We start from the raw sequence: 25,972 nt of genomic DNA on the forward strand, positions 1-25,972 counted from the left end.
TGTGATCACAGAAGTGCAGCTGCCTGGTTGCACATGAAGCTGCAGCAGAGGTAAACACACTTGTGTAGAGGCTGCACACAGCTAGTATAGGCATCACAAGCAGGAATGCAACTGGTCTGGTGCCATTAGGAGCTGCAATTATGTCTTAGGGCTGACACAAGGGCTTCTAAGGCTGGCAAGAGGGTATGTATTGCTAGCAACATAAGAGCACCAAGCTCCCTCATGAATTATGGTGATGGAAAACTCCAGGGCTGATGCCATAGCTCTGATATCATGTCAGAGTGTGCAGCAGAAAAGGAACAAAGCCCTGGAGCAGCACAAGAAGCCATGGAACTCCATAGACAGCAGAAATCATACAGAAAATAGGAGATGGCAGCCCCGAGAGGGAGAGTTGGATGCACACAAGTGAGGGCACTACTGAGAAATGTGCTAGAAACCAACACAGTATGGTGTCTGGGCCAAAAGGCAAGAAAGAGACAGCTGCAGAATAAAATATCCACACGGACTACAAGTATCTGATAGAACATGCACCATAACAAACTAAAATGACAAAACTGACTGCAAATGACCTCAAACTTAAAATCTATTGTAACAGATTTTAAAATGCTTGCACTTTAAAACTGATTTCTCCTTAGACCCTTTAGCAAATGTTTAGTCATTGGAATGCTTGATAAAAGTACTCTTGCTATACAGTGAAAGCTCAAGAGCTCAATTTTGCAGTATGGATCCCTCAAGAAGATGTGTTAACAAAAGATGCAAGAAGTCTATGCTTTAATGCAAGCATGCTAATGTTCAAGCAACACAAAGAAATAGAAACCACGAAGGAGAGAGAGAATTACCAAAGTCTTCTTGTGGGACAATGTGATCTTTTTTGTGTCCACATCACATGATAGCACTTTGAACTTCATCTTTTTACCAGCCTGTTTTAGAAAAATCGCCATTAGCAAAGCTCAAATGTGAAATGACAGTAAAGTTTTACCTATACTGGTTTATATATAGCAAAAAGCAACCATCCTGACTCTTCCCAGGCCATTAAGCATAAATTGGAAGTCCAACCTGAAACTTGGGACTTGGCTTTATTCGTTGGAACTCAGACATGTGTTGCAGTGGGCATAATGCCCTAATGCCATCTGAAAGCTTCACAAACGCACCAAAATTCTCAACACTAATGATTTCACCTTGAATAGTCATGCCTGGCTGTAAGTCACCATAGCCTAGAAGTTGTTTCTTCACTTTAGACTCCTGCAAAAGTAGTATGATCAAAATTGTTATGTAATGTACACAGTCTGTACTAAATTTAACATGATGTAATGACTTTATCCAATAGCTGACTGTGACAAATCTAAAACACTAACCAGTTCACCTAGCACTGCAGAGAGAGGATAACAGAGCAGGCTAAAATCACTTACAATGAATCAAGAAAAATGCACCATCAAAAAGCCATGAAACACCCTTGTTTTACAACTCATCTAATATAATGTGATGTACTGCTTGCAGAAATGCCTAGTAACAATATAGTATCTCACCCTGAAATCCTAGAATAATATTGACCTGAAGTCTATGCATTTAAAATTGAATGAAATGAGGGAAATTTGAAAGGTGTTGTGCACTCAATAAGGACTCCGTAAATTTAGTCCCAAGGTGTAAGTTGAATGGACAAAGACTCGCATTTTTTAGCTTTGTGTATTGATATCAGTCGGTAATTGTAAGCTGAAAGACTGAGTGTGTGCACACACGTGTGAGTCCATGTGTGTATGTGTTGATGTCTACATGAGGGCACCTTTGGTGTATCAAGGGTGTGTCATTGAGCTCATGGAGAGGAGTGTTGATTTGCTGCTGGCAATCATTTTTTTGTGGTTTGTTCCTGCATTCTGAGGTTTCAAGACCCTGTTGTCTCATTTCTGTATCATTTCGGCTGTTTGGGCTACTGGTTCAAGTGTACTGCTATGTACAGAATTTGTTATTTGCCAGGGTACTGCTACGTGTAATTTTTCAGCTCATTTCATTGACTTGATCTTTCAGCCTTCTCTGTTGTCCCTGCCCCTTTATTAATGGTAGCTTGTAGGAAGCATATAAAATGTTTCGTACTTACAAAACTAGTTTTTGTTGGCACTCTCTTTTTTTGGAAAAATATTCAGGACCTGGAACTCTTACATTTCACAGCTTATATGTAGGTCTGTTCACAATTTAGATTTGTAAGTAGTTACCTATGATGATGGCCAGTGTTGTCACATCCAATGGTGTCTAATTAATACTATCCGATACTACTATGGTACTAATCACGCTTTTTAAAAAAATATGGCATACATCCAATACAAAAACTCTGCTGCCACTGCCACTTTCAGCCTGTTTTAGACCCTCAGATCTGCATTTGCAACTGCTGATCACATTTAGTGGGATCCATTTAAAGTACAATACACTCTCTAGCTCTCTCTGTGCCCCGATCCACCCTCCACCTTCTTGAGTCTCCAAATCCACCTTCTTTACACACACACACACACACACACACACTCTCTCTCTCTCTCTCTCTCTCTCTCTCTCTCTCTCTCTCTCTCTCTCACCCCTTATCATCAATGGCACCCCCCCTCTTCATGAGGCCCTTCACTTGCATTGTGCCCGCTTTGAGTTAGTGAAGGAGAAATCCAACACTCGCAAGTGGCAATGCAAGTATTGCCCCAAGATCCAAACCTCATCCATCACCCACCTCCTCATTCACATATGCAAATTGGGAGGGGAGGCCACACCATGCAAGGCATTCCCAACGATGTCTACCAAGAATTTTGTCGAAATAAGTGCCATTGAAGCGGTGCAAAGGCGTCTCAACGGCAAGCCACGAGGTGGTGTCTCCCAATCATGAGGCCTCGAATACAAAAGAAAATCCCTCTCCAACTATCTCCGTCTCCTCTATTGGAGGGCCTCCACTATCCCATTAAGGAAAAGCCATTCAATTGCGGCACCTATGCCAAACAAGCAAGCCACACTTGCCCTAGCAATGGGCCAAGTATCGAGTTCTCTCTCTTTTCTCAAGGAGAGACAAAGGCAAGCCAAAATAGAGATTGCATACACCAATTGAGTGCAATCTCTCTTTCCACATCCTTAAAGTGAACAAATGGAAGCAAATGGTGAAAGCCATTGCCATTGTCGGTCTATACCAGGGATGGTATGGTGTCACCCATGACATACGTACAAAGAAACTTAATGAGGAGAGAGAGAGAGAGGATTGATAAGTCACTTGAGCCCATGCATGCCAGTTGGGCGAAGTATGGGTGCTCTATCCTATCCAATGGATGGAGCAACTATAAAAAAAGAGAGATTATTAACATCCTCGTGTCTTGACTGCTTTGTACGTACCTCCTACGAGTGATGGATGCCAACACAAGGGGAAGGAGAAGCATGGGCTCCTTCATGTATCAACACATACAACAAACCATCATTTGGGTAATCAATTTGCTTGCTTGCAAGTTGCAACTTCCAAATTTTATTAATTTGTTTACTTGCAAATTCCTAAATTTATAGATTCTAAATTCATTATGCGTGATCTTGTAGGTCCACAAAACGTTGTGCAAGTTGTCACAGACAACTATAGGCCATCTCATGGGCTACGCATTGATGCCCTTCGATCCATGATTCGAGCTCCCTAGGCATTTAAACTGTCATTAAAAGCAGTTGTTGCTCCTAGTGTCCTAGCACTAAGTGACACTGGGGTTAAAGACACTTCGTGCCTCATTTTGCACAAGTGTGGCATTATTCAATGTGATCGCCTAGAGCATTGTACTCTCTCCCTCTCTCATTAATTCATTGCTTCTCATTCATGATTGAGTATTATTGTGCATCAATTAATTCTTTTCATCCTCATTCATTTTCCATTCAATTAATCGCACAATTACTCCACGCATGGACCAACAGTGGTATCACAGCGGCTTTTCTTCATCGTCATTGCCATCGCTCGCGACCACCTTCCACACAACCATTGCCATTGAGCCCCCCACCTCAACCAACTGTTGCCTCGAGCCATTGCCACTGCGCTCGCTCTATTTTCTTCATCGATGACCACACCTCTAGTCTCTCAAGCCTCGCACTTTAGCTTGGCCCAAGCCAACCAACTATTCAGCAACAATGTTGCTTGCAACTCATGTGCCAACTCCTCGTGCATAAGTCGCCTTCAACTTGCCCCAACTTCCACATGAGGTTGCCACGTTGTGTTGGGACTTGCCCGATTGTCGTGCCAGCCACGTCACTTGGATGCACTGAGGTCGTAGTCCTCTTTGTCACCTTCACCCTATTCCACCAATTGCCTTGGCCATGACTTGCAAGCCACTTTTGTGGTGCTGTCCTAATTGCACCGTTGCTTCCGCCTTGGAGCCGACCAGGACTCACAATGGCCCTCATCCACCAACTTGCCAACACGAATGCAACATCGCTAGCCCAACTTTGCCTTGTGAATCATCACTGACACGAGTTGACCAGTCACGCTACCGCCCTTTTCGACACAACCCTATTGCATGGTCACCGCTTAGGTCGCATTACAATCCAAGACCATTTTCTGCCGACAACCATGTCAACTGTAGACAATGCCGCACCAACATCAAAGTGCAATTGTTTTTAATAAAAATATGATTTTCTATATTACCAGCAAGCCCTTGTTTCTACATAAGCCCCACCCTAAGCACAAGTTTGGCCAAAATTGGGGGTTTTTACCAAACTCACCCAATTTGGCCCAACTTTCAACAAAATTCAAAGATTCTCCATCAATTTCACCAAATTCCACATCGAATTAAAGAAATTAGTCAACCGCCATCATCAAATTCGGGGCTTTTCAATAATTTGACCGAATTTCGCTCCAATTTTGCCACCAAATTTGGGGCTTCTCAAGAATTCGGCATCCTTCATCGACATCGAGGCAAAATTCATCAGCTTGCGTGACATTCAACATCTTTCGGGTAAAATTTTTACAAAAATTATCAAATTTCTCGTCAATTCACCCCAATTTCTTTAAAAAATTGGGGCCTTTTTTGAAATCCATTAAATTTCATCAATATCAAGGCTCAATTAAGCTTAAGGTGCAACATTCGGCATTAATTGGGTAAAAAATTTACTCAATTTCTTCAATTTCTCTTCATTTTTCGGGTAAATTTTGAGGCTTTTGCCCAAATCCACCACCAAGGAGCCCAAAATTCGGAGACTTTTCCTCAATTCATCTTGTTGGCCCTCAACGTGCTCCAAAATCATACTATTCAGCTGCTGGCCCTGTTTTTCCCAACATTGAAAACAAATTTTATTATTACGGCACATTATTGGGCAAATTTTCAGTATATTCTGCTGCTGTCCACATTATTGGAGCATTTTCAGCCATTAATCTCTGATTTCAGCATATTGCTGACTACCCCCTTAACTGGGTAATATTCATTTCTGAAAATAATTATTTTCTGCATCTTTTTCTCTCTCCTCAGAAGAATAAACAGCAAGAAAAAATTATTATTCGACTTCATTGAGGCACACAGCAATTCTTCTATCAATGACTTATTATTAATCGAGCATCTACTTTCTCTCTCTTCACCTAGAAAATATTATTTTATTGCTGAGCATCACTCATGGCCAACAATATTAATGATTTGTTGGACACGCTTGGCACCAACGACAAGCTCAACAGCACCAATTACCCAATGTGGACTTGCATGATGCGACATGCACATGATGCAACATGCTCTTGTCTCAAAGAATCTATGGCATATAACCAATGGCACCAAGCAAAGGCCGGCTTCTCCGACACCAGCACCACCTCCTACTTCCACATCACGAGGTGGCTCTCATGATGCTAAATCATCTTCTTCTTCAACAACGCCCCCCACTCAAGATCAGATTCGATGGGATGGCAGTGATGCCCAAGTGCATTCCCTAATTGCTTTATCTGTGAAAAGCGCCATCATTCCACAGATCCGATCATGCGAGACATCCAAGGATGCATGGCAAAAGCTTGCATCATTGTATCAGATGCGCAATGAAGCGCGCGTTGCTTACCTACGTAAGCAACTGGAAGACATTCGCATGGAAGGAGGTAATATGGATGCCTATCTCACCCGCATCAAAGATCTTATTGAGAAATTATTAAATATTGATGAAGTTCTTGATAACCAGCTTGTTTCCATCACTCTTAATGGTCTATCAGAGTCATATCAAGGTTTTGCTACCACCTAACAGTTGGTAACTATGGGTAACCAAGTTACCTACAGCTTCAACCAACTTGTGTCTCTTTTGTTACAACAGGAGCAAAGCTATCTCAACCGCAATGCTACCATGGCAACCGAACAGGCCTTTTCCACCCATCATCGTGGAAAACCAAAACCCAAGCTAGAAAACAAGGTTACTAGTCAAAAAACAGTAAATTTTCGCGCCGGTCATCCTTCTTCCTCCACCCCTTCTACATCGAAGACACCCTTCCATGCCAGTCCATCCTCTTCTAAACCTTCCAAGGGTCTAGTCAACAAAGCTAAGAGGTGTAATTATTGCCGAAAAACAGGGCATGACATCACTAAATGTCGTAAGCCCATTGCATTAGAGAAGGAGTCCGATCTTGCTCTTACACATGAGACCCCTAACTATTCTCAGTTTAAGAATTATACGTTTGTCATTTAGTGTCAGTATAATCCCTCTATTCATGATGCTTGTTTTTCTATTACTGATGCGGCTTCTACTTAGCATTTCAATAGTGGTGCATCTAAGCATATCACCTCTTGTCGAACATTATTCTCATCTCTCTCTGATGTACCTAAGGGGGGTATATTTACGTGTGCTAACAATGCCTCTTATGTAGTTAAAGGCATTGGACATGTGCAAGTTGCTCATCTTGGGCACTCCTTTGACATTGCATGATGTTCTCTATGTGATCAGCATCAAGAAGAATCTTATCTCCATTTCAACCATTGCTACTTCCGGTTTTCGCATCATTTTTTATGGCCCCTAGTGTGCGGTATATGATGATCACATTTCTTCTTCCATTGTCTTGATAGGCACCCTCATTAAAGGTCTCTATTGTCTCAATACTTATGATCAGCAACTTGCTGAAAATCCTATTGACAATGCCTTATTAACAAAGGAATCTTTTCATGATACACATTTATGGCATCAAAGGCTTGGTCACATAAACTATCAAGCATTGATGATGCTCCAGTTAGAGGATATGGTCAAAGATCTTCCAAATATTCACTTGCCATCAAATCACATTTGTGAAGGTTGTTTACTTGGTAAGATACATCGATTCTCCTTTCCTCATGTTCATTCGCCATCTATTTTGCATCTCCTTCACAGTGACGTTTGTGGTCCTATGTGGACCAAATCCATTGGTGGATTTTTATATTTTGTCACTCTCATAGATGAAAAATCCGAATTTACTTGGATATATGGACTGAAATCTAAGTCTGAAGTCTTCTCTTGGATTTTTATATTTTGTCACTCTCATAGATGACAAATCCGGATTACTTGGATATATGGGCTGAAATCTAAGTCTGAAATCTTCTCTTGCTTCAAGACTTTTATTGCTATGGTGGAAAACCAAAGCAGCTTTCACATTTGGACCCTTCGCGATGACAAGGGAAGTGAATATCTTTCCAAACAATTTTCAAAGTATCTAGCATCTCGAGGAATTCATCATCAATGCACCATTCCTTACTCCCCACAACAAAATAGAGTAGCAAAGCAAAAGAATAGGTCACTCGTGGAGATGGCAAGATGCATGCTGAAGAGTAAGAATTCACCTAATTCCTTTTGGTTCAATGCTCTTCTATGTGCCGTTTTTGTTTTGAATAGGTGTCCCACAAGAGCTTTACGCACCATCACTCCTTATGAGGCATGGATTAGCTCCAAGCCTTCTCTCTCTCATATGAGGACTTTCGGATCATTGTCGCTCTGTGCCTTCTCAGAAAAGGCATAAGCTGGATGATAAGACTATTCGCTGCATATTTATTGGATATAGTCTTGAATGTAAAGGGTATTGTCTTTATCTACCCTGTACAAGCAAGGTTATTGTCAGCAGAGATGTTATCCTTGCTGAAAATGCTTCTCATCCCTTGCTGGACTATCAAAAACAGCCTACTATTAATGCTTCAAACATCTTTGACAGCTTACTACCGCTTTTTCATAATGGTTCCATGGCTGATCCTTCTTCTCAGCCTTCATTTCCACCATCTACAAATACATTACAACAGTCTATTCAGCCTGATTTACAGCAACAACAGCATCATGATACCTTGCCTAAAGAGAAGGTCCCCATTCTAGATCAACTAGAGCATACAAGGGCTGAAATTCAGCAGCCTAAAAGAGTCCCTGGCTAGCTGTTAGACACTCTTCAGGACAGCAAACAGCCTCTTCATTTGGTTGCCTGCACATGAACCTCTACTCACAAGGATCAAGGTAATCTTCTTGCATGTGCATTGCTGGCTATAGCATGCAATGAAAAACCTCTATGTTATAAAGATGCTTCTTCAGATCATCATTGGGTAGAAGAAGTGAAGGCAGAGATTGATTCCATTCATCAGAATGACACTTGGGAGCTATGTGACTTGCCTCATGATAAGCGTGCCATAGGTACCAAATGGGTTTATAAAATTAAAAGAAAGTCTGATCATTCTATTGACAAGTACAAAGCCCGCCTTGTTGCCAAGGGCTATGCCCAACAACAAGGAATCAACTTTGAGGAGACTTTTGCCCCTACCTCTCACATTACTACCATCAAGACTATTATTGCCCTTGCTGCCCACTTTCATTGGGAAGTGCATCAATTGGACATCAAGGGGGCATTTCTCCATGGATATCTCACTGAAGAGGTATAAGTTACTCAGCCTCCAAGATTTACAGTTGAAGGCTCTAAGCACAAAGTCTATCATCTCAACAAGGCTCTGTATGGTTAAAGCAAGCTCCACAAGCTTGGTACACCCGCATACATTCTCATCTATATCTTGGATTTCAAAATAGCCCTACCAAGGCTACTCTTTACCTTCGAAATCAGGAATCTGATTTTATTATTCTTGCACTTTAGGTTGATAACATGTTTGTCACTGGGACCAATGCTGGCCAAATTGCAGCATTTAAAGCTGATTTACAGCAAACATTTGCCATGACAAATCTTGGTCTACTTCACTATTATTTGGGTATCCAATTTGCCACCATTGAGGGGGGCATCATTATGACACAATCCAAGTCTATTGGACAGCTTCTTCAGCGTTTTCAGTTTGAGGATTGTAAGCCCATGTCTACTCCCATGGAGCCTGGTTTTAAATTCACTTATGACCATGGTAATGGATCCTTTGATACTACTTTATATCAGCAAGCTATTGGATGTTGGATTTATCTATCACATGAGACCCGATCTTCAGTTTGTTGTGTCCCAATTGAGTAGATATATACACAACCCTTCAGTACTTCATTGGTAGGCAGTGAAGCGTGTTTTTTGGTATCTTAAAGGCACCCAAGATCTTGGCCTTTTCTACAAGGCTGATTCTTCACTCTCTTTACATGGATATTCTGACAGTGATTGGGCTGGATGTCCAAATTCTCGTGTCTCTCATAGTGGCAACTGCTTCTTCTTGGGTACATCTCTTGTTTCTTGGTTCAACAAGAAACAAACTACAGTTGCTACTTCCAGTTGTGAAGCTGAGTACAGAGCAACATTCACAACCATAGTGGAGTGTGTTTGGCTTCGCAAGTTAATTGCAAATCTTCATGTGCACCAACAGCTCCGACACTTATCTACACTAACAGCCAAAGTGCTTTGGCCATTGCACAAAACCCAGTGTTTCATGGCCACACAAGACATATCGAAGTTCATTATCATTATGTTCGTGAGTGGATATCAACTGGAGACATAGAATTGTCTTATGTACCCACTAAAGAAAACTTGGCAGATCTTCCTCCACCAAAGTTCCAAGCTTTTCGGCAAGCCTTGAACTTGATTCCATTTGTTCCATCATCTATCATACTCTGTATTGTCATAGGTTGCTATATCCACTTGGATGAACTTGTGCAACCATGACCTTATATTTTCTTTCATTCTCTAGGATTTTGCTATTTTTCCTAGATCAATCCACCCATTTCATGAAGGGGGATTTGTAGACCATCTCGTAGGCTGCACATTGATGCACTTTGAACCATGATCCGAGCTCCCTAGGCATTTAAACTATCATTAAAAGCAGTTGTTTCCCCTAATGTCCTAGCACTAAGTGATACTAGGGTTAGGGTTTATCTTAGGGTTTCCTATGACGGTTAAGCTGTTAGGGTTTCATCTTTTATTATTTAAAGACACTTCATGCCTCATTTTGCACAAGTGTGGCATTATTCAATGTGATCGCCTAGAACATTATACTCTCTCTCTCTCTCTCTCTCTCTCTCTCTCTCTCTCTCTCTCTCTCTCTCACATTAATTCATCACTTCTCATTCGTGATTGAGTATTGTTGTGCATCAATTAATTCTTTCATCCTCAATCATTTTCCATTAAATTAATCACACAATTACTCCACGCCTGGGCCAACAACAAACCTCTAATTATGCCTCTATGGGACAAAAACTTGAGGTCAATCTTTTGTCCGTAATATAGACACCATATACTACACATTGCCTAGATCTTCTTATGGAAGATATTGGCAAGTTGGAGTAGGTGATGTACACTTTGCAACCATAAGGCTTTTCCTTGAGCATCTCTACAACATTCGCAACAAGCTCCAAAAGAAGATTGTGTCCAACGAGTTCAAGGAGTAGCTTGAAGAAGAGTCCTTGTTGAGTCGAGTAGAAGTGAAGGTTGTGCAATGGCTTTGCTTGAAGAAGAACCTTTAAACGGATGTGAGGGGCATTGTCATTGCCATCACTCCCATATACAAGGTGCTTCCCATGACCGACATGGAGGGATCTACTATCGTCCTCCTCTATCATCTGAGAGTGAAAGCAATAGCGGAGATACAAGCATTGACTATCTTGGATAGGGAGGCTTTTTCTTCATGGTAAATTTTTTTTTTTATTCATGATTCATGCTTCTTTTAATTTTCAGAATTCACATTGTCTCACTTTCTCTCTTTCCACCATCCAAGAATAATCTACCCTTTATCTCTCCCTCTAAATTTCTCTCTCATATCTTTCTAGTGATATCTTGGACACCACATAAAAAAGAGATGATATTCTCTTTCTTATGAAGAAGAGATGGGAGTGGATGAAGTGACCCATCCGTGGGTTTGCAGCACCCTTGCATCCCGCATTCAAGAAGCCCTTCCTTTTATGAAGGCCAATGTCCTTGCCAATCGTGATGCCTTTCTTCTAAAGGCTTTGGTGGAAGAGCACCATAGTGTCTTCCTCAAAGAGCTCATAAACTATAGTATTCAAAGGGACACCACTTTCACTTTTACAATTTATTGGAAGAGAGATTCATTGATGAAGCCTCTTTTTTTATAGGAGTCATTTGGTTACCAATCGCTCCACCTTCAAAAAGTGGCTTTACACATTCTTACGCAAGTTTACAACAAAATCTCTGATCTCTTAATTCTTTTAAATTGATTTTAGTTGCAAGCTTGAGTTTTGAAGTTTAAACATAATTTATTTTCAAATGTGTTTTAGGATTGCTGGTCAGGTGCATGTGAGAGAAGTTGTTCCACCTATTTCCTCATGCACACCAAAATTCCAACAAACTTAGCACTTGATATTTGAAGCAACTAATTTATTGCTTCTCCAATTTACATACTACACAGTATGCATGAGAAGTCTGTGGTAAGAGATGTATACTATACCTATATACTTGTTAGTTTATTCATGAAATTGAATCATGTAACATATTTAGAGATGTTTTATTTATTTAGTCTAAGTAATTTATCCTTTAAATGTATAGGTTAATATAGATGCGCTCAAGCTCTCCACAAGCACACTTAAAAGTAAGACTCGTGAGAGGGACTTGGAGAAGAAGCGTACCTTTAAAGATCTTTATTTGGAGCTCAAGGAGACAGACCGAGGGGTCTCTCGCACTCGTGCACGCCAGCGTGTCGTTGTTCGTTATCGCGCCACTAGAAATGGAGCCTCTACTTCAACATTGGCACCGACTACCCCTTGTGATATGGGGTCCTTAGATGCTATACAAGGCATAGAAGTCACTTGAGAGGCACTTTTAGTGTGGCACATGAGGATACACCTAACACTATCTCCTGTGTAGAGCTTAGGGAGCCCAAGCATAATGAGGAGGGCAATGTACTTAGTGAGAGTGGCTTTGTTGACCAGGGTGATGACTCCTCAAGTGTTGGTGAGAATGCTTCTAGCTCCAATTTCAAGAGTGATATGAGTACTTAGACTCTAGAGAATATGTCATATGAGATTGATCATCTTTCTCACATGATCCATTTTTGTATACCCTTTTTTGTATGAGATTGCGACTCGACTCGTAATAAAATTGTCGGTTTAAGACTATACTCTTGGATCTTGAGTCTTATTTCAACTCTCTTTTACACTTACTTTAGGGTAAAGTCTCTAAGTTTATGCTTAAGTCCAAACATTTAAGTATAGACTTTAAATTATATGTTTACTTCTATTTCTACTCTTTATGTTTCTACTTCCATGTAAGATGTTGGTAATATTCAAGATGAAGGGAATCATAAATCTACTCACATAAGTCTAAGTCCTAAAGAGGGGAGATACTTGGTGCATATAAAAACAAATCAATTAACTCTCCTTCGAGTTTTCCTTCTTTAAGTTTTGTTTCTCATAGTCACTCTCTGAAGTTGGTGCATCATCATTTCCATCGTCATCTACTTTTCAATTTCAACAAAATCATTCATCTCCATTCACAACTATCCCCTCCGCACCACAATTTTCAATCCCATCCATCCCACTCTTCTCTTCCGCTACATCCATAATTACATTTACATCATTTCTCACATCACCATTCACTATTCCACCTATCCAACCACACACCACACTAGAGAAATCTTCAAATATAGGCACATCCTTGCTCTTTAGGTCCTCTACTTATGCATAACTAGGTGGTGGAGGTGCACCGATGGTGGGAGTTTATCCCCCAAACAAAACCTCCATGGAACCTATATGCAAGGGTATCCCACCCACGCATCTCAAGCCCCACCCTCCTGTGCCATCTCCCACATGGCCACATAATTTGCCAACACGCCACTATCTAGTGGGCCACCCTACACCCTTTCGGCATTAGGACCACACACCAATCAATTACCTCCTTTGTGACCCACATCTAGAGTCACCATGCCACGCAATTCCATGCCACATGTAGAACCTAGTCATCCACACTTATATCTTATCCCATCCACCTATACCCCACCTCACCTACCCATCCATCCATTTGCATCATCCAAGCGTGCATTTACAAATAAGGCTTATTTTAACAAGTCTAACTTCCGCTTGTTCTAATTTGATATAGATGTCTTGGATTCCCAAGGCTCGTGGGAACTTATTTACAGGTAGAAACCCCAATCTAACCCTCACCAATTCTCATACGAGGCAATTTACTTTTGGAAGAGCAAAAATGCCATACCTATCATTGAGTTGATGTAGGGTCTTGTTGAGCTTAAAAATGCCTTATTAACTGATTAGGTCTTTCGAACAACCCCAAAACATGTAAATTACCTAAAGTTTTATTAAATGGTGCATGGTCCTAGAAGGTGCCTATGTCCCTTAACCAAACCCTAATTTGGGAGGATCCACTTATCTATCCATAGGCAAGCTTTATATTCAATTCTTATTGCCACTTGCTATTTAAGAAAAGCGGATATCGATACATTTATATCAATGCCATTGAGGTATTTTAGAAAACCAAGGCAAGAAAGAAAGGTCTCAAACTATTGGCCATAGCTAAATTAATGTCTCCGAAAATGCACAATGGCCTTACTATACTTGGCATTCATTATCATCCATTGGCCAAAAACATTCATTATATATTATGTTTCCCCTTGGTCTTAAATGCTAGCTACAGCGTATAGTGTGTGCTAATACGTCCACAACCTCCTTTGGAAACTAAATAACATGTCACTGCGATGTTCTAATCCAACATTTTCAAGGAATATTTGATGGCTGTCCCTTTTCCGCTAGCTTCATTATGAGTTGGTGAAAATTCTGGTAGATCTAAAATGGACAAGCAAACATACTCAACAAACTAACTCTATGCTCATGAAAGCATACATTGAAGTAGATTGTTAGACATCCCTTCAACTCTTTAAGAACCAGAGAAAGCTTGTTTTATTGGCAAAAAAGGGATTGCTTCAATTCAAGATGTCGTGGCTAATGATGGATATGTGATGTCTGGTCATTATGGATTGGGCATGCTCTACAAATCGGGAGAAAAATGACCTTATAAGACTGCTTGAACTGGCCTTTCTTCTTGATCCAGCTTTGAGATGATATGATTGAAGTTTGCAGTGTGCTTCAGTTCATAGCAAACCTTTGCCCTTGGGATTGTTGTATGCTAAACTTGTTTATCAATATCTTCTCCCTTCACCCTCCTTCAGTGATGTAGTTTATACTTGGAGTTTGCAGCATGCTTTGTTGCATATCAAACCTTTGCCCTTGAGATGATTGTCTGTTTTCTATCAACATTGTCTCCCTTCACATTCAAGCTTCATGCTTTTGCTGTAAACTCCAATCATACACACAAGTCTTTGCCTGGATGGGAACTAGACACTTTTGAAAATATTGCAACTGTATGGTCTTTGCTAACATTACCATTTATATTTTTACCTCCTCCTATAAATCTTTGCAACCGTCCCATATGACTTATAGAAACTTCAGGATATTGAACAATCAGCTCTCTCTCTCTTTTGTTAACGTTATTTGACTTCTAGTACGCTCACATTGGACATAGTTGTCTATATATAGATGTAATAAAATTCAATTCCATTCACATTGAACATAGGTGTCTTTATACATTGAAATAGTGTATCTCAATTCCATAGTTTCACCAGAAAAAAGGGTGTGTGTGACGTGTCCATGCACATGTGCATGCCACACACACGTGCAACTTTCCACATCCAAGCAACAAACAATGCATACACATATGCATGACCTCATTCACACATGCCTGGACCCACAATCACCCATGAAAATTGGCATACACACACATGGACCAATGAACACTAAGTGCATGTGAAAATTTTCATGTTTTTATTCATTTGAAATCTAGAGGAATGAGAATGGTAAGGATGACATGACAATAACCATAATTCTTCCTATAAACAAAACCAAGAAAGAGATTCAAGTGCACTATGAAGCTATCAAAAATATCAAAAACACCAGTTAAAAAGTTATCATATATTTTTACCTTCAACGTGACAACTGCTAACCCATCCATCAGCCTCATTCCTACCACTCTTCCTTTGACTACCCTGCCCTCTTTAAACCTCTGTTGCAACTTCTCTATGCGTTCATCCGATGCATCTGAAATCTGCAACAAAAAGGGGGGCCAATCTCAGGGGTGTGGATTCTCAACAGACCACTTCATTTTCACGGCAAAGTAAGCAACACTCTTGACAGTCACTGATCTTGACACATACATGCACATAGCCAGCAACTGATGACTTTTGGGAAGGAAGTTCAAGAAGAAGGCCAATGGTGGGATCCAACCTCTGCACAATTGCATTCTCATAAACCTCACCAATGCGTGTATCCTGCAACTCAAGCAATCAGATGCTCCCACTTCAAACATGCAAAGTACAGCCACAACTTCCACACTTTGTATTTACACTACTTACAATTGTAGGGCATGTGTTCTGAACCAAATTAGCATTTAATGTCAATCCAATAGATTTCGTCACATGATCTACATATAAAATGCGTGCCTTCACCTGTACATACAAAGACAGATATATCACACATCTTTGAGCTGTCAGCCAAAGAGCAGGCAAACATAATGCAGCTGTTAAGGACAGGAAATATCTCACAAATATACACACATGTAAATTTTCCGTATAGCGTTCATGCCACTTTGAATCAGGCAATGGATCCTCAAGGTGGAACACGTTCACCTTTATGTCCAAAAAGAAAAAGAGCAAACAAAAATCCCAAATAAATATACATTGCCAGTTGACTGTATGGTATTAAAGGCAATCGAAAACACCTGTATCTCACAACTTACAGTTCCTGAGAAGTACGTTAGAAAGGATAGCAATAAACCATTCTTTAGCACTGCTCGAACCCTAGCATTTACTAATGTGCCAGGAACAAGTAGCTCCATCGATAATCCCTCAATGTCTTTTGTCTGGCATTCATAGCGGTAGAATAAAGAATTGATCTAACATGAAAAGGGTTGTGCAGGGTTCTATAAAGAATTGCTTGAACACGCAAGACCATGATGCTTACCACAGTCGATGCTACCAAGTCAGAATCGGCTTTCAGCACCACCATGCCCCGTTTCTTGTCTATTGAGGAAATCAAGCATTGCAACAATTGGCCTTTTCTCAATTTTGGAGTAGATTCACCTGAGTAGAAACCCATTTATATTTAAGCAGATGGCAGCAGCAGTAGTGAGCTAATGTTTCTGCAGCCTTATACCAGAGCTCCAAAAGGAAAGACCAATACCTGCACCCTGAGCTGTGTGAAGCAAGAATCCTGTGATTCCCGGAACAGCAAAAGATAAGAGGTAGCCATGATCCTCAATGCTAGTGACATAAGCTAGTATTAACTGTCAATACAAGAACAACAAACATCATTACCAAGTATCAAAGTGCCTCTCATGATCAGGTCTAATAAAACAGGTCAACTAAGCCCTCAAAAAACAGCAGTAAATCAGTCTGTGTTCAACAAAACTTACTGATCCTTCATGCATAGCGTCAATTGTTAAACCTTTGTGTAGACTACTGAGCTTTAATGAAAGGCCAATTCGCTTGCTTTTCTTTTTGTTTTCTTTATTTTTTGTTTCATTGAGTTCTGTCACTATGCATGATACAAGCTGTCTCTCAGAGAAAACCTCTTTCAAAGAGAAGCTGTTTTTCTCCTGCATAGACACACGATCAAGAAAGAGGCCACTTATTGATAGATATACTTGTGGTTGAAGAACAACACTGAATATTGTCAAACTATTTGAGAAATAAAGCATTCAACATCAGCAATTTATGGGCTCAGATTTCAATTAAGCAGTAATGATGGCTGGTAAAAGACGAGCTGTTTTTCTCCAGCATAGACATGCTATCAAATATGAAGCCATTACATAATACAATTGCAGACAGAGAATAATCCTGGAAAATTTCAAGGTATTTGAGAAATAGAACATCCAATATTGGCATTTCAAGGGCTAAGATTTCACTTAATTACAAATGATAGCAGCTAAACGATTCACGTGCCCTTTGTTAGACCATACTACTTAGCACATCACAAGACAAAATGGCTCCAGAGGAAAACTCTCGAAAAAATAATTAGCATCTCTCTTTCAAGCAGAATACGTTATGCTGGAAACTGGGACTTCGGAAATCTTTTGCTTGCCCCCTGAAGGCAACCACACAGCTGGTTTGGTTCCAGCCTCTCTGAGTGACATTAGATTGAACCACAGTTCAAAAGCACAGAACAGTGGATCTCAATGCCCTTTCAATGTTAGCCTCACAGATCACTGATAATAATAGGATTTGTAGCAGAAAAAATCAGTTCCTAGCAACAACATTCCCATCATGAAAGAAGGATCGGTAGACATGGTCTGTACACGGTGATGACCGAGATTCTATGAAGCATAAACAAGAGGGTTAAAGAATTGTAACAACAGCTTTAAAAAACATCCAACAGAAATAGTGCCAACCAAACCCTCCGAATAAAAATCAATCTTACCTCTTCTGTAAAACCATTTTCTTTAATAGCACCTTCACCTCCAATTGTATGTGACTTGAAACTTTCAGATAGATAGTCAGAAGCATCTTCGGCCCTCACAAAGCCACGCAAACCTCCAGGAAGACTAACAACAATATCTTTAACTCCAACCTCCAATATAACTCCCCAGATTTTCATTCCTAGTGACAAATTCTGCAACAGAACTAAGGAGAGTAAGCAAAGTTTCATATATTTTTGAGTTCACATCATAAAGCTTGCATTACAAATGTTCTTCCAAATTGTGTGCAAAACATTTCTTTTCCCATACCAGAATTACAAAACATTGGATTTTGTGATGAGAGATGCATGAAACTAGATTGAGAACCAAGTTCCACCAGATGAATCATGATAAACGTTTTTGCAAATGTGAATTTTGGCCCTCAACCCACATGATAAGAAGATTTACCAACCCATACTATCCTTTAGTGGACATTGAAGGTTACACATCACAAAAACTGGTGTTGCATTAGTATTACATAACCGTCACTTGTAATCAATAATTACATGTAACAAAACAGCAAGATAAATGTGAACATTAACTTTTGCACATATTTGAAATGCTGCTTTGGGGGTAGGCAGGAACGTCTTGTCTTGCTAACAACATTGTCAATAACCTGGAGTCAGTCTTTTCCCTCCTTCTATATCTCTTGCTACTTCCACCATTGGCCTTTGATCAAGACAGGACACCAATCACTTGTGTGTTTCATCACAACCCAAATGTGTTGGAGACGGATACAGTAAAAACAACTTACCTACAAAGTAGAAGCTCCAAAGAGCAACCAAGGCATCTCATTGAGAATCATAGAACTCACAAGCTGGTTCTATTAGAAGCATAAAGAGACCTTGTCTCCACACTGAATCTGCTGTATTTTACGACCTTAAATCACAGCGAACTGAACAGAGTATGTTTGAAGCTGAATTTTGAGTTTAAAGAGAGAACCAAGTTCCAATTACACAGGGCAGCATACTGGCAGGAGGTGGAAAAAAGCAATCCTCCACTAAAAGTTGGTTCTAAGAACTGAAAACAGCTTTTTTCACAGTTAGGAAATCCACTTGTGCTTGCCACAGAATTTTCGGCAAGTGCCAAAGGGCAAATATGTGACAGATGCAGACAAAGACTGCAGTAGATGAGTCATAATAACACAGTGCCAACATCCCAGTTTGCACGAGTCACAAATGACATACTGGAACTGACCACGAAGGAGGCTGACACAACACAAACTGACCTGGACTTTTCACAATTTTAAATACAAGCAAACTCGATAAAGCTACTCAGAATTAGACTAAAAGTTAATCCCAAATTTTAAGGGCTAATTTCCTTCAGCTCTCATACAGCCTCAACACATTTTCTAGATGAAATTTATGTAAATATGAAACTCGAGTTTTTGGTTGGATAAATGGCTCAAAAAGTTCTACAAAAGGGATCCAATATCTGCCCACACATCTCATCCCTAAGCCGTACTCTACATTCACGGTGTTTTCCGCTAGCACACTTCACCCCTGCTTTTTAGCCTGTTGCACCCTGATTTCAGCCTCCAACAGTACTTACCCTACCTCCACAACATCATTATCAGCTCGAGACTTGATTGGCTGCTGCTAACATCACTCACCTCTGCTGGCAATGTTATCAGTCTGCTGGTAACAGGCTCTTGTCCTGCGTCCTCAGCTCACTGCCTGGTTTTCCAACCCAACACCTACCACAGACAGCTGCTTTGTGCGGTCTCAGCACTCCAACTAAAAGTCAACTACGTCCTGAACTTTGAAGGCATCTTTCTTGTCAGTTGAATCAGTCATCTTCTCCTTATCATTTGTCATTTGCATTTCGTTTGAGCTCATTTTTGTCAGCATCTTTGTACACTCTGTTTTCTTTGCAAACCCCTGGGTAACTCAGCCATGATAAAGGCAAGCCACACTAACTGCACAAACCTAAGAAAGAACTTGTACCAATTCATTACAGACAAGAATTATTGACTGTAACGTGGGAACAAGCCCATTTGCATAGAGTGCATCCCCTGCAACACTCTTCAATCAGTGCTTCTCTTATTCCTTATAATGAGCATAATGATGCAAACCATGTGGCATGCATTGATGGGTCCGCAATGCAGTGACAAGCGAATCCACTTTCTTTTTATGACACTTGCTAGACCCACAAACAATGTTTCGAACCCCAAACCTATAGACAATATTCTGATCACAAAAAACAGACATAATCAATGCTATCGTCAGTCTCTGGTGTGGCATGCAATAAGCAATATTGATCAGCTCTAGTGTCTGGCCTAGCAAAACAATATGCGGCAACCAATCAGCACAACATGCTTTTTTCTTTCTTTTTAAGTGCAAAAGGCACGAGTTAAGGGCAGCAGCACATACAAGCTGCATGAGGTAACTATAGCACAAAAAGTGATAATAATTCCTTCCAAATGGTTAGCAACCATGACATTTCATGTCCTTTTTTGTATCCATCTCTTGGTTGTGAGCCTCAGCCAAAGTTTGGTGAGGACATTTGGAGCTCCAACACTCTGCATGTCCATCACTCGTTGAATGTGTCAATAGTATTCACCCTAGGCATATCAAATGGAGGCAGGTGTGAAAGTGCATAGCAGAAAGAAAAGTGAACAGGTAGTGAACAGTGGAGGAGATTGAAAGAAACATAGGAGAGAGAATGAACAAACTAACAAAAGATTGACATTTTCAGCCTAATTTCAACTCTAAAGGGAAGGTTCACACATGCCAGTTGTCATGCCTCTATTCACTACACCCACTTCATATTTTGTTCCCTCTCGTATCTCTTATCTATACTATTCTTTCTTGCTTTAACAATTGAGCGCTTGGTTTGGGGCTTATAAGTTATTAACCATAAGTGCCCCAAGTATTCGCTCTAAAACTTTGTGTATCTTCTTTGAATACTATTTATCAATGGCTCCTCCATGTTGCAACACTAATGACAAGCTTAAAGGCCTTAACTACCTAACTTGAAGTGCGTCATAGTCACAAGTGACAAGGGATGACAACAATGACAAGGACAAGAACATGACCAAGACACCTAGAAGTAGGGGACAAGGGGTTGGATCGGCATTTTAAAAGAATACATAATATACTTCAAAAATGGATATAGGAACTTGCAACCAGATTGTGATCACATGGGCAAATAGGTGGGTGGGTGGGTGGGTGTGTGTGTGTGTGTGTGGAGTCACCATGATTACAACTAAGTAAAGATTAAGGTTGTTGACATTTGATCCTTGGAACTTGGTAGCTAGGCCCCAACTATGAATAGTTCAATAGAGAGAGAGGGTCATAGGCCCATGAGAGAGAGAGAGAGAGAGAGAGAGAGCCTTTGAAGTTTGTTAGTTTGGTTGTGAGTGTGAGCCATGAATAATCAAAAGAAATGAGTTGCAATGCAAGTTGGTAGCAAAGATGACAAGAAATGAAGCTATGAGTAGGTTGGAGCCAAAAGCAAGTTGTGACGAGAAGGCACAAATGACATATGTGATGACTTGCTAGGTGCAGTATAAAGATCCAAGTCTTTGGCCCAACATTGGCCCAATACACAATTGGACCAACGGCCCATGGTTGCCAAGGGCTTCTGAAACGAGAGGTATGAAATGAGCTTCATAGGTTTCATACAAGTTTCGTAAAATAATATAAGCAAATTTCATTGGAGATATAAGAAAGTATGAAAGCTTTATATACATACTATATGATTCATGTGTCAAAGAAAACATAGATTGATATTAATCATTATTCTATACAATGCAAATGAACATTCAAGTTTGCATTAATATTTACATGCATCATGGTCCACTATCCATGCCCAGCATTAACTTTAGCTATAAAAGGAGCCATCAGTATATGCAATCATCATGGATAACAGCTCAAAATAAAACTTTGGCAATTAATGTCAATATTCATGTCAACGAGTTAAGTAAATCCATGATAAATGATGATTACAAATGTCTCAAGACATTCAGGGTATGGCATTTGTGAAAGTTCAAAATAGGTATTCCATACATTTATGAAACGCTAGGTATGAAACAAGTTTTCTAACCTTATGAAACAAGTTTCTTGGCAACTATGGACCAGCCACATGTGATGGGAAATTCATCTCATCTTGTCATAGTCTAAATTTGTCACAACATGTGATGTCGCATTCTCCATTACGTACCATCACATTGTAACAACAAAGACAAAAGTGATGTCACATCAATCAACATATACTATCACATCACAACTTGTAACATCACATTTCACATCACAACATGTGATGTTACATTCCACATCACACACCACCACATTATGACAAAAAAGAAAGTGATGTCACTTTCAAATGTAACACCTTCTGTGACAGACACCTCCGCATCCCAAGGCCCCGTTCCCTCTATTACTTATCACTATGTAGTGAGATAATGAAAATCTTGTGTCGCCAAAAGCCCTCTCCTTTTCCGTGCAATTAGGATGAATTTTTGAAATCTCACTTAATATATGGATTAATTTTTAATCACATGGTTAAGTAAATGTTGCACATATGAGGTATAACTGGGATTAAAGTAAATTTACAAGTCCAAGTCCCAAAGAAATCACGAGATGTCAAAGGCAAAAGTTGCTATAAGTTATGCTGCATAGGTACTTGGTGGTGTCTGGTGCCAATTGTTGGCCTAGGTCATTCATTTGGCCATAGGTATCAATTAGTGCCACATGAAAAGTGGCGTTTAATGAAACCTAATGCCAATATGATAGTCAAAGATGACACAGAGACACTTGGGAATGGAAGTTGCCTAGCCAATTAATTATTGGTCAATCATATTATTTTTCTTGACACCCAAATAATTATCAGATTAACTTTCAGTAATTAAAGATTAAAAACCAATATTTAATTATGAATAATGCTAGAAAAACCATTTGGAAAGGCTGTCACTTGTTAAAAATATCCATGCAAGACTAGAAAACGTCTTTAGAGACTGAAGAGAGGCATTTTAGTGCATTCAACTTGCGAGAGAGAGAGAGAGAGAGAGAGAGAGAGAAGATGCTCCTAGTTTGATCTACAGTCATTAGAGGATCTTCTGAGGCAACCAAGGGCAAGAAAACACCAATCAATAGCAAGAGACACCATCTACAGGCAGTTGACATAGGGCTGTAGCAATAAATGACTGGATTTTTTAGTTCTTCACGAAGAAAGTCTAAATTTTCTCTCTCCTCGACATTTTCTCTCATCACCCAACCTTGCTCCGACAATTACAGCATTAAGATCATCAACGGCTAAGAGATTTCAAATTTCTCTATTATAAACCCTAACCTACAAAGGCAACAAAAATTAAGATTTAGCAACAACCTCGAGAAACGTGCCAAAAATTCAAAGCTCCAAGACTTAGATTTAACAGGGTTGAAGTTATTTTCAGTCAAATTCAAGAGAAGGAACCAACAAATCAATGAATTTGGGGCATCTTTCATCTCCATCAAAGCAGTTGAAGACCAATTAATCACATGAATCAAGAGACAAATCAGATTGGAGACTTGCTCATCATTTTGGACAAGGAAAGTTGGAATACTGAAAGGGATTAGGAGAATCTCATTGTACATCAATAACTTTTTCGATTATGTTAAAGAAATATCGAAAGGGGCACCAATTTTTGGATCAATAAGGTGTCCATTGTCCAAGATTATAAGTTAATGTACATTTCTCAGTTTCGTAATAAATGTTGTTGCTATAACTAAGTTGTAATCTGGGAATTACCACCCATTCACATAAACAATGTTGGTTTCACCTACACTTATCTGTATAAAATTTAGATTGCAATCAAAGAGTCCTTTTTACGTATTAGAAAGTATCTATCTTCACATATTTTCTATCAAATCAGTACTGCAAGAGAAAATTAATTCTAGTAAAAGCAATAACTACCACCACAAACAAATCCAATTATATAAATGTTTTCTTCTCAATGCCTCAATCATAATACATGGTCCCCTTTAAATTTATCAATATTTAAGGCTTTTGGCCAAAAACAATTCTTTCAATAAAAGCATTTGAATTCAACTTTTGTGAATTAAAGCAAGAGTTTGAAAAGGCCACAAAAAAAAAGGAACAAAAAACAAAAAGTGAGACTATAAAAAGATATGATTCTAGTTGGAACTATCTCTTATTACCACTAGCACAAATCGAATGTACCAATGGTTTTAGCTTGCTTAAGACCTTTGACTACGAGGTGCCAAGACCCTTTCCCCCATCCCAAAAAGTTTCCAATAGTTCGAAAATTTATTGTCATTAATCTTTCAAGCTGCCTATAGAATCATATTATAATATTCTCTAAATATGAAAATAATAATACAATCATTTCAAAAGGCTAGAAGACACAAGAGCTACCCCAGAGTGAGTCACTTAATAGTCCTAACAAGGTTGAAAGGCAAAAGATGAGCCTCACCAAAATGAGCACCAATAGAAAAATACCATGGGTTGGATGATACAAGAGTCACCAAAAGTGAGCCACTTAATAGTTCTCACAAGGTTGAAAGGGGAAAGACAAAAGCCTAGCTAAAGTAAGGTCCAATAGAAAAATACTACCAATGATTTGCTTATTAAGCTACCTTGTGGATGTCTATTCTTCAATTACATTGGGCATTCTCCTAAACTTTTTTCTGTTTCAACTAATTTCAATGTCCAACATTGCATTAAAACTAGAACAAATTGATGATGCAACTTTGAAGCCTCAAAAAACATTTACCTTGTAGCGCAAAAGCTCCACAAATTTAGGTACTTTTCCAAGGAACACTCTGTTTTCATCTAATAGGTGACCATTCTTCTTGACCTTCTTGCAGCCTCTTCCTTCACTTTTGAACTCTGCCTCAGCCTGCGCACGAGCTTCTTGTATCTCTTCGCGGGTGAGGGTGGGGGCACCACCTTTGACAACACAAAAACACCAACACTGGCATGGTGAGAAAACGATTAAAGCTGATTAAACTTAATTCAGATTGTCACCATGGATAGAAAAATAAGAGACCCTGCTGATATATGACAAACTAAGGAATACTAAAACAACAAATACGATTTATGCTGGCATAGGTTATATGCAGGATGTTGCAATGGATAGAAAATAAACAAACTGAGAAAATATTATAACACCAATTAACCGTATCCAAAACAATGCCATGGATCGAGGCATAACAGTCACTAGCGATCAATGTAAAACTAGGAAAACCTAACCACGGATTGACGCATAATAATCAGTGCATGGTCGATCACAAACTAAGTAAAACTATGCCATAAATCGTACCTCTTGGGAAGTCGGGTTCGACGTTGTCCAGGATGGGAGGTTTTGCTTCATCCTGCGGTTTCTTCTTCTTCGACTTTTGGGCTTGCAAGGGCAAGCTCTTTCTTTTCTTGTCGTTAGCCATGGCGAAAGGTCCTTACAAGGCTGACAGAAGTGGTGACAAGTTCCGACCTCGGAGCCCGTTCCTGTTTCCAGGGTGCCTCTCCCTCGCTCGCTCGCTCGCTCGCACGTCCCTACCCCACTCTTACCGTCTAGTCCCAGTCAGGGGAAAATTACTGAACGTGGAAAATTACTCCCAAATATCAAGTGATTGACCTTTTTCCTCGCTTTTCTGGTTCCAAGGTTTAAGGTCGCTCCAAGGTTTATTTTAATGCTTTTGTGTCTTTTTAGTTGAAGTGTCATTAGTTTTTGCTCTACTCTCTACCCATATTGTGTCATCATATTCGTTTTTCTAGTCATATCCACTATAAGTCGCAGGTCGGGGTGACTCTGTGATTAATGCCACTTGCTATAATCGTCTCGTTATCACTACTAAGTTGGGGTTGTTGATGCAACTACTACATTATATTAGTCAATGTGACTGCAACATTGCATTGACACTCTTGTTGTTGCATTGATTGTGAGATTACTATGTGGTTGTGTGTAACTAATAATTAGATGATTGTGACATTCCATCTATGTTGTTGCTATCATGTTGATGCTTGATCATGTGTTGACGCTACTTGTTGCATTTAGATATAAATTGATTTAGTTATATAAATGCAGCATCAATACAACGTTCCATACATTGATAGTGATTAGTTAACAATTAGACATTAATTAATTACATTCAATTAATTTGTTATTAGTAATAATTAAGTAGTTATTATAGCTTTTGCTTA

At 39.7% G+C, this 25,972-nt stretch overlaps 1 protein-coding gene across 1 annotated transcript in view; it reads right to left on the reverse strand.

The window, feature by feature from the left end:
• LOC148041276 (RIBOSOMAL RNA PROCESSING 5) overlaps positions 1–25,398 on the reverse strand; it is an 84,134-nt gene extending 58,736 nt beyond the window's left edge. Inside the window, exons 1-13 of the mRNA XM_087678811.1 lie at positions 25,095–25,398; positions 24,546–24,721; positions 17,794–17,985; positions 16,790–16,972; positions 16,558–16,660; positions 16,339–16,457; positions 16,115–16,237; positions 15,933–16,004; positions 15,732–15,824; positions 15,534–15,647; positions 15,302–15,424; positions 1,057–1,242; positions 840–920 (exon numbers count right to left, since the gene is read on the reverse strand). Of these exons, the coding sequence (XP_087534937.1) occupies positions 840–920; positions 1,057–1,242; positions 15,302–15,424; positions 15,534–15,647; positions 15,732–15,824; positions 15,933–16,004; positions 16,115–16,237; positions 16,339–16,457; positions 16,558–16,660; positions 16,790–16,972; positions 17,794–17,985; positions 24,546–24,721; positions 25,095–25,215 (1,686 nt within the window). The 5' untranslated portion in view covers positions 25,216–25,398. The remainder of the gene's footprint in view (positions 1–839; positions 921–1,056; positions 1,243–15,301; positions 15,425–15,533; positions 15,648–15,731; positions 15,825–15,932; positions 16,005–16,114; positions 16,238–16,338; positions 16,458–16,557; positions 16,661–16,789; positions 16,973–17,793; positions 17,986–24,545; positions 24,722–25,094) is intronic.
• Between the last annotated feature and the right edge of the window lie 574 nt (positions 25,399–25,972).

The sequence above is a fragment of the Lygodium microphyllum genome, chromosome 1, assembly GCF_053477565.2.
Source record: "Lygodium microphyllum isolate KBCC chromosome 1, Lygodium_microphyllum_v1.1.10, whole genome shotgun sequence".
Classification (NCBI taxonomy): domain Eukaryota; kingdom Viridiplantae; phylum Streptophyta; class Polypodiopsida; order Schizaeales; family Lygodiaceae; genus Lygodium; species Lygodium microphyllum.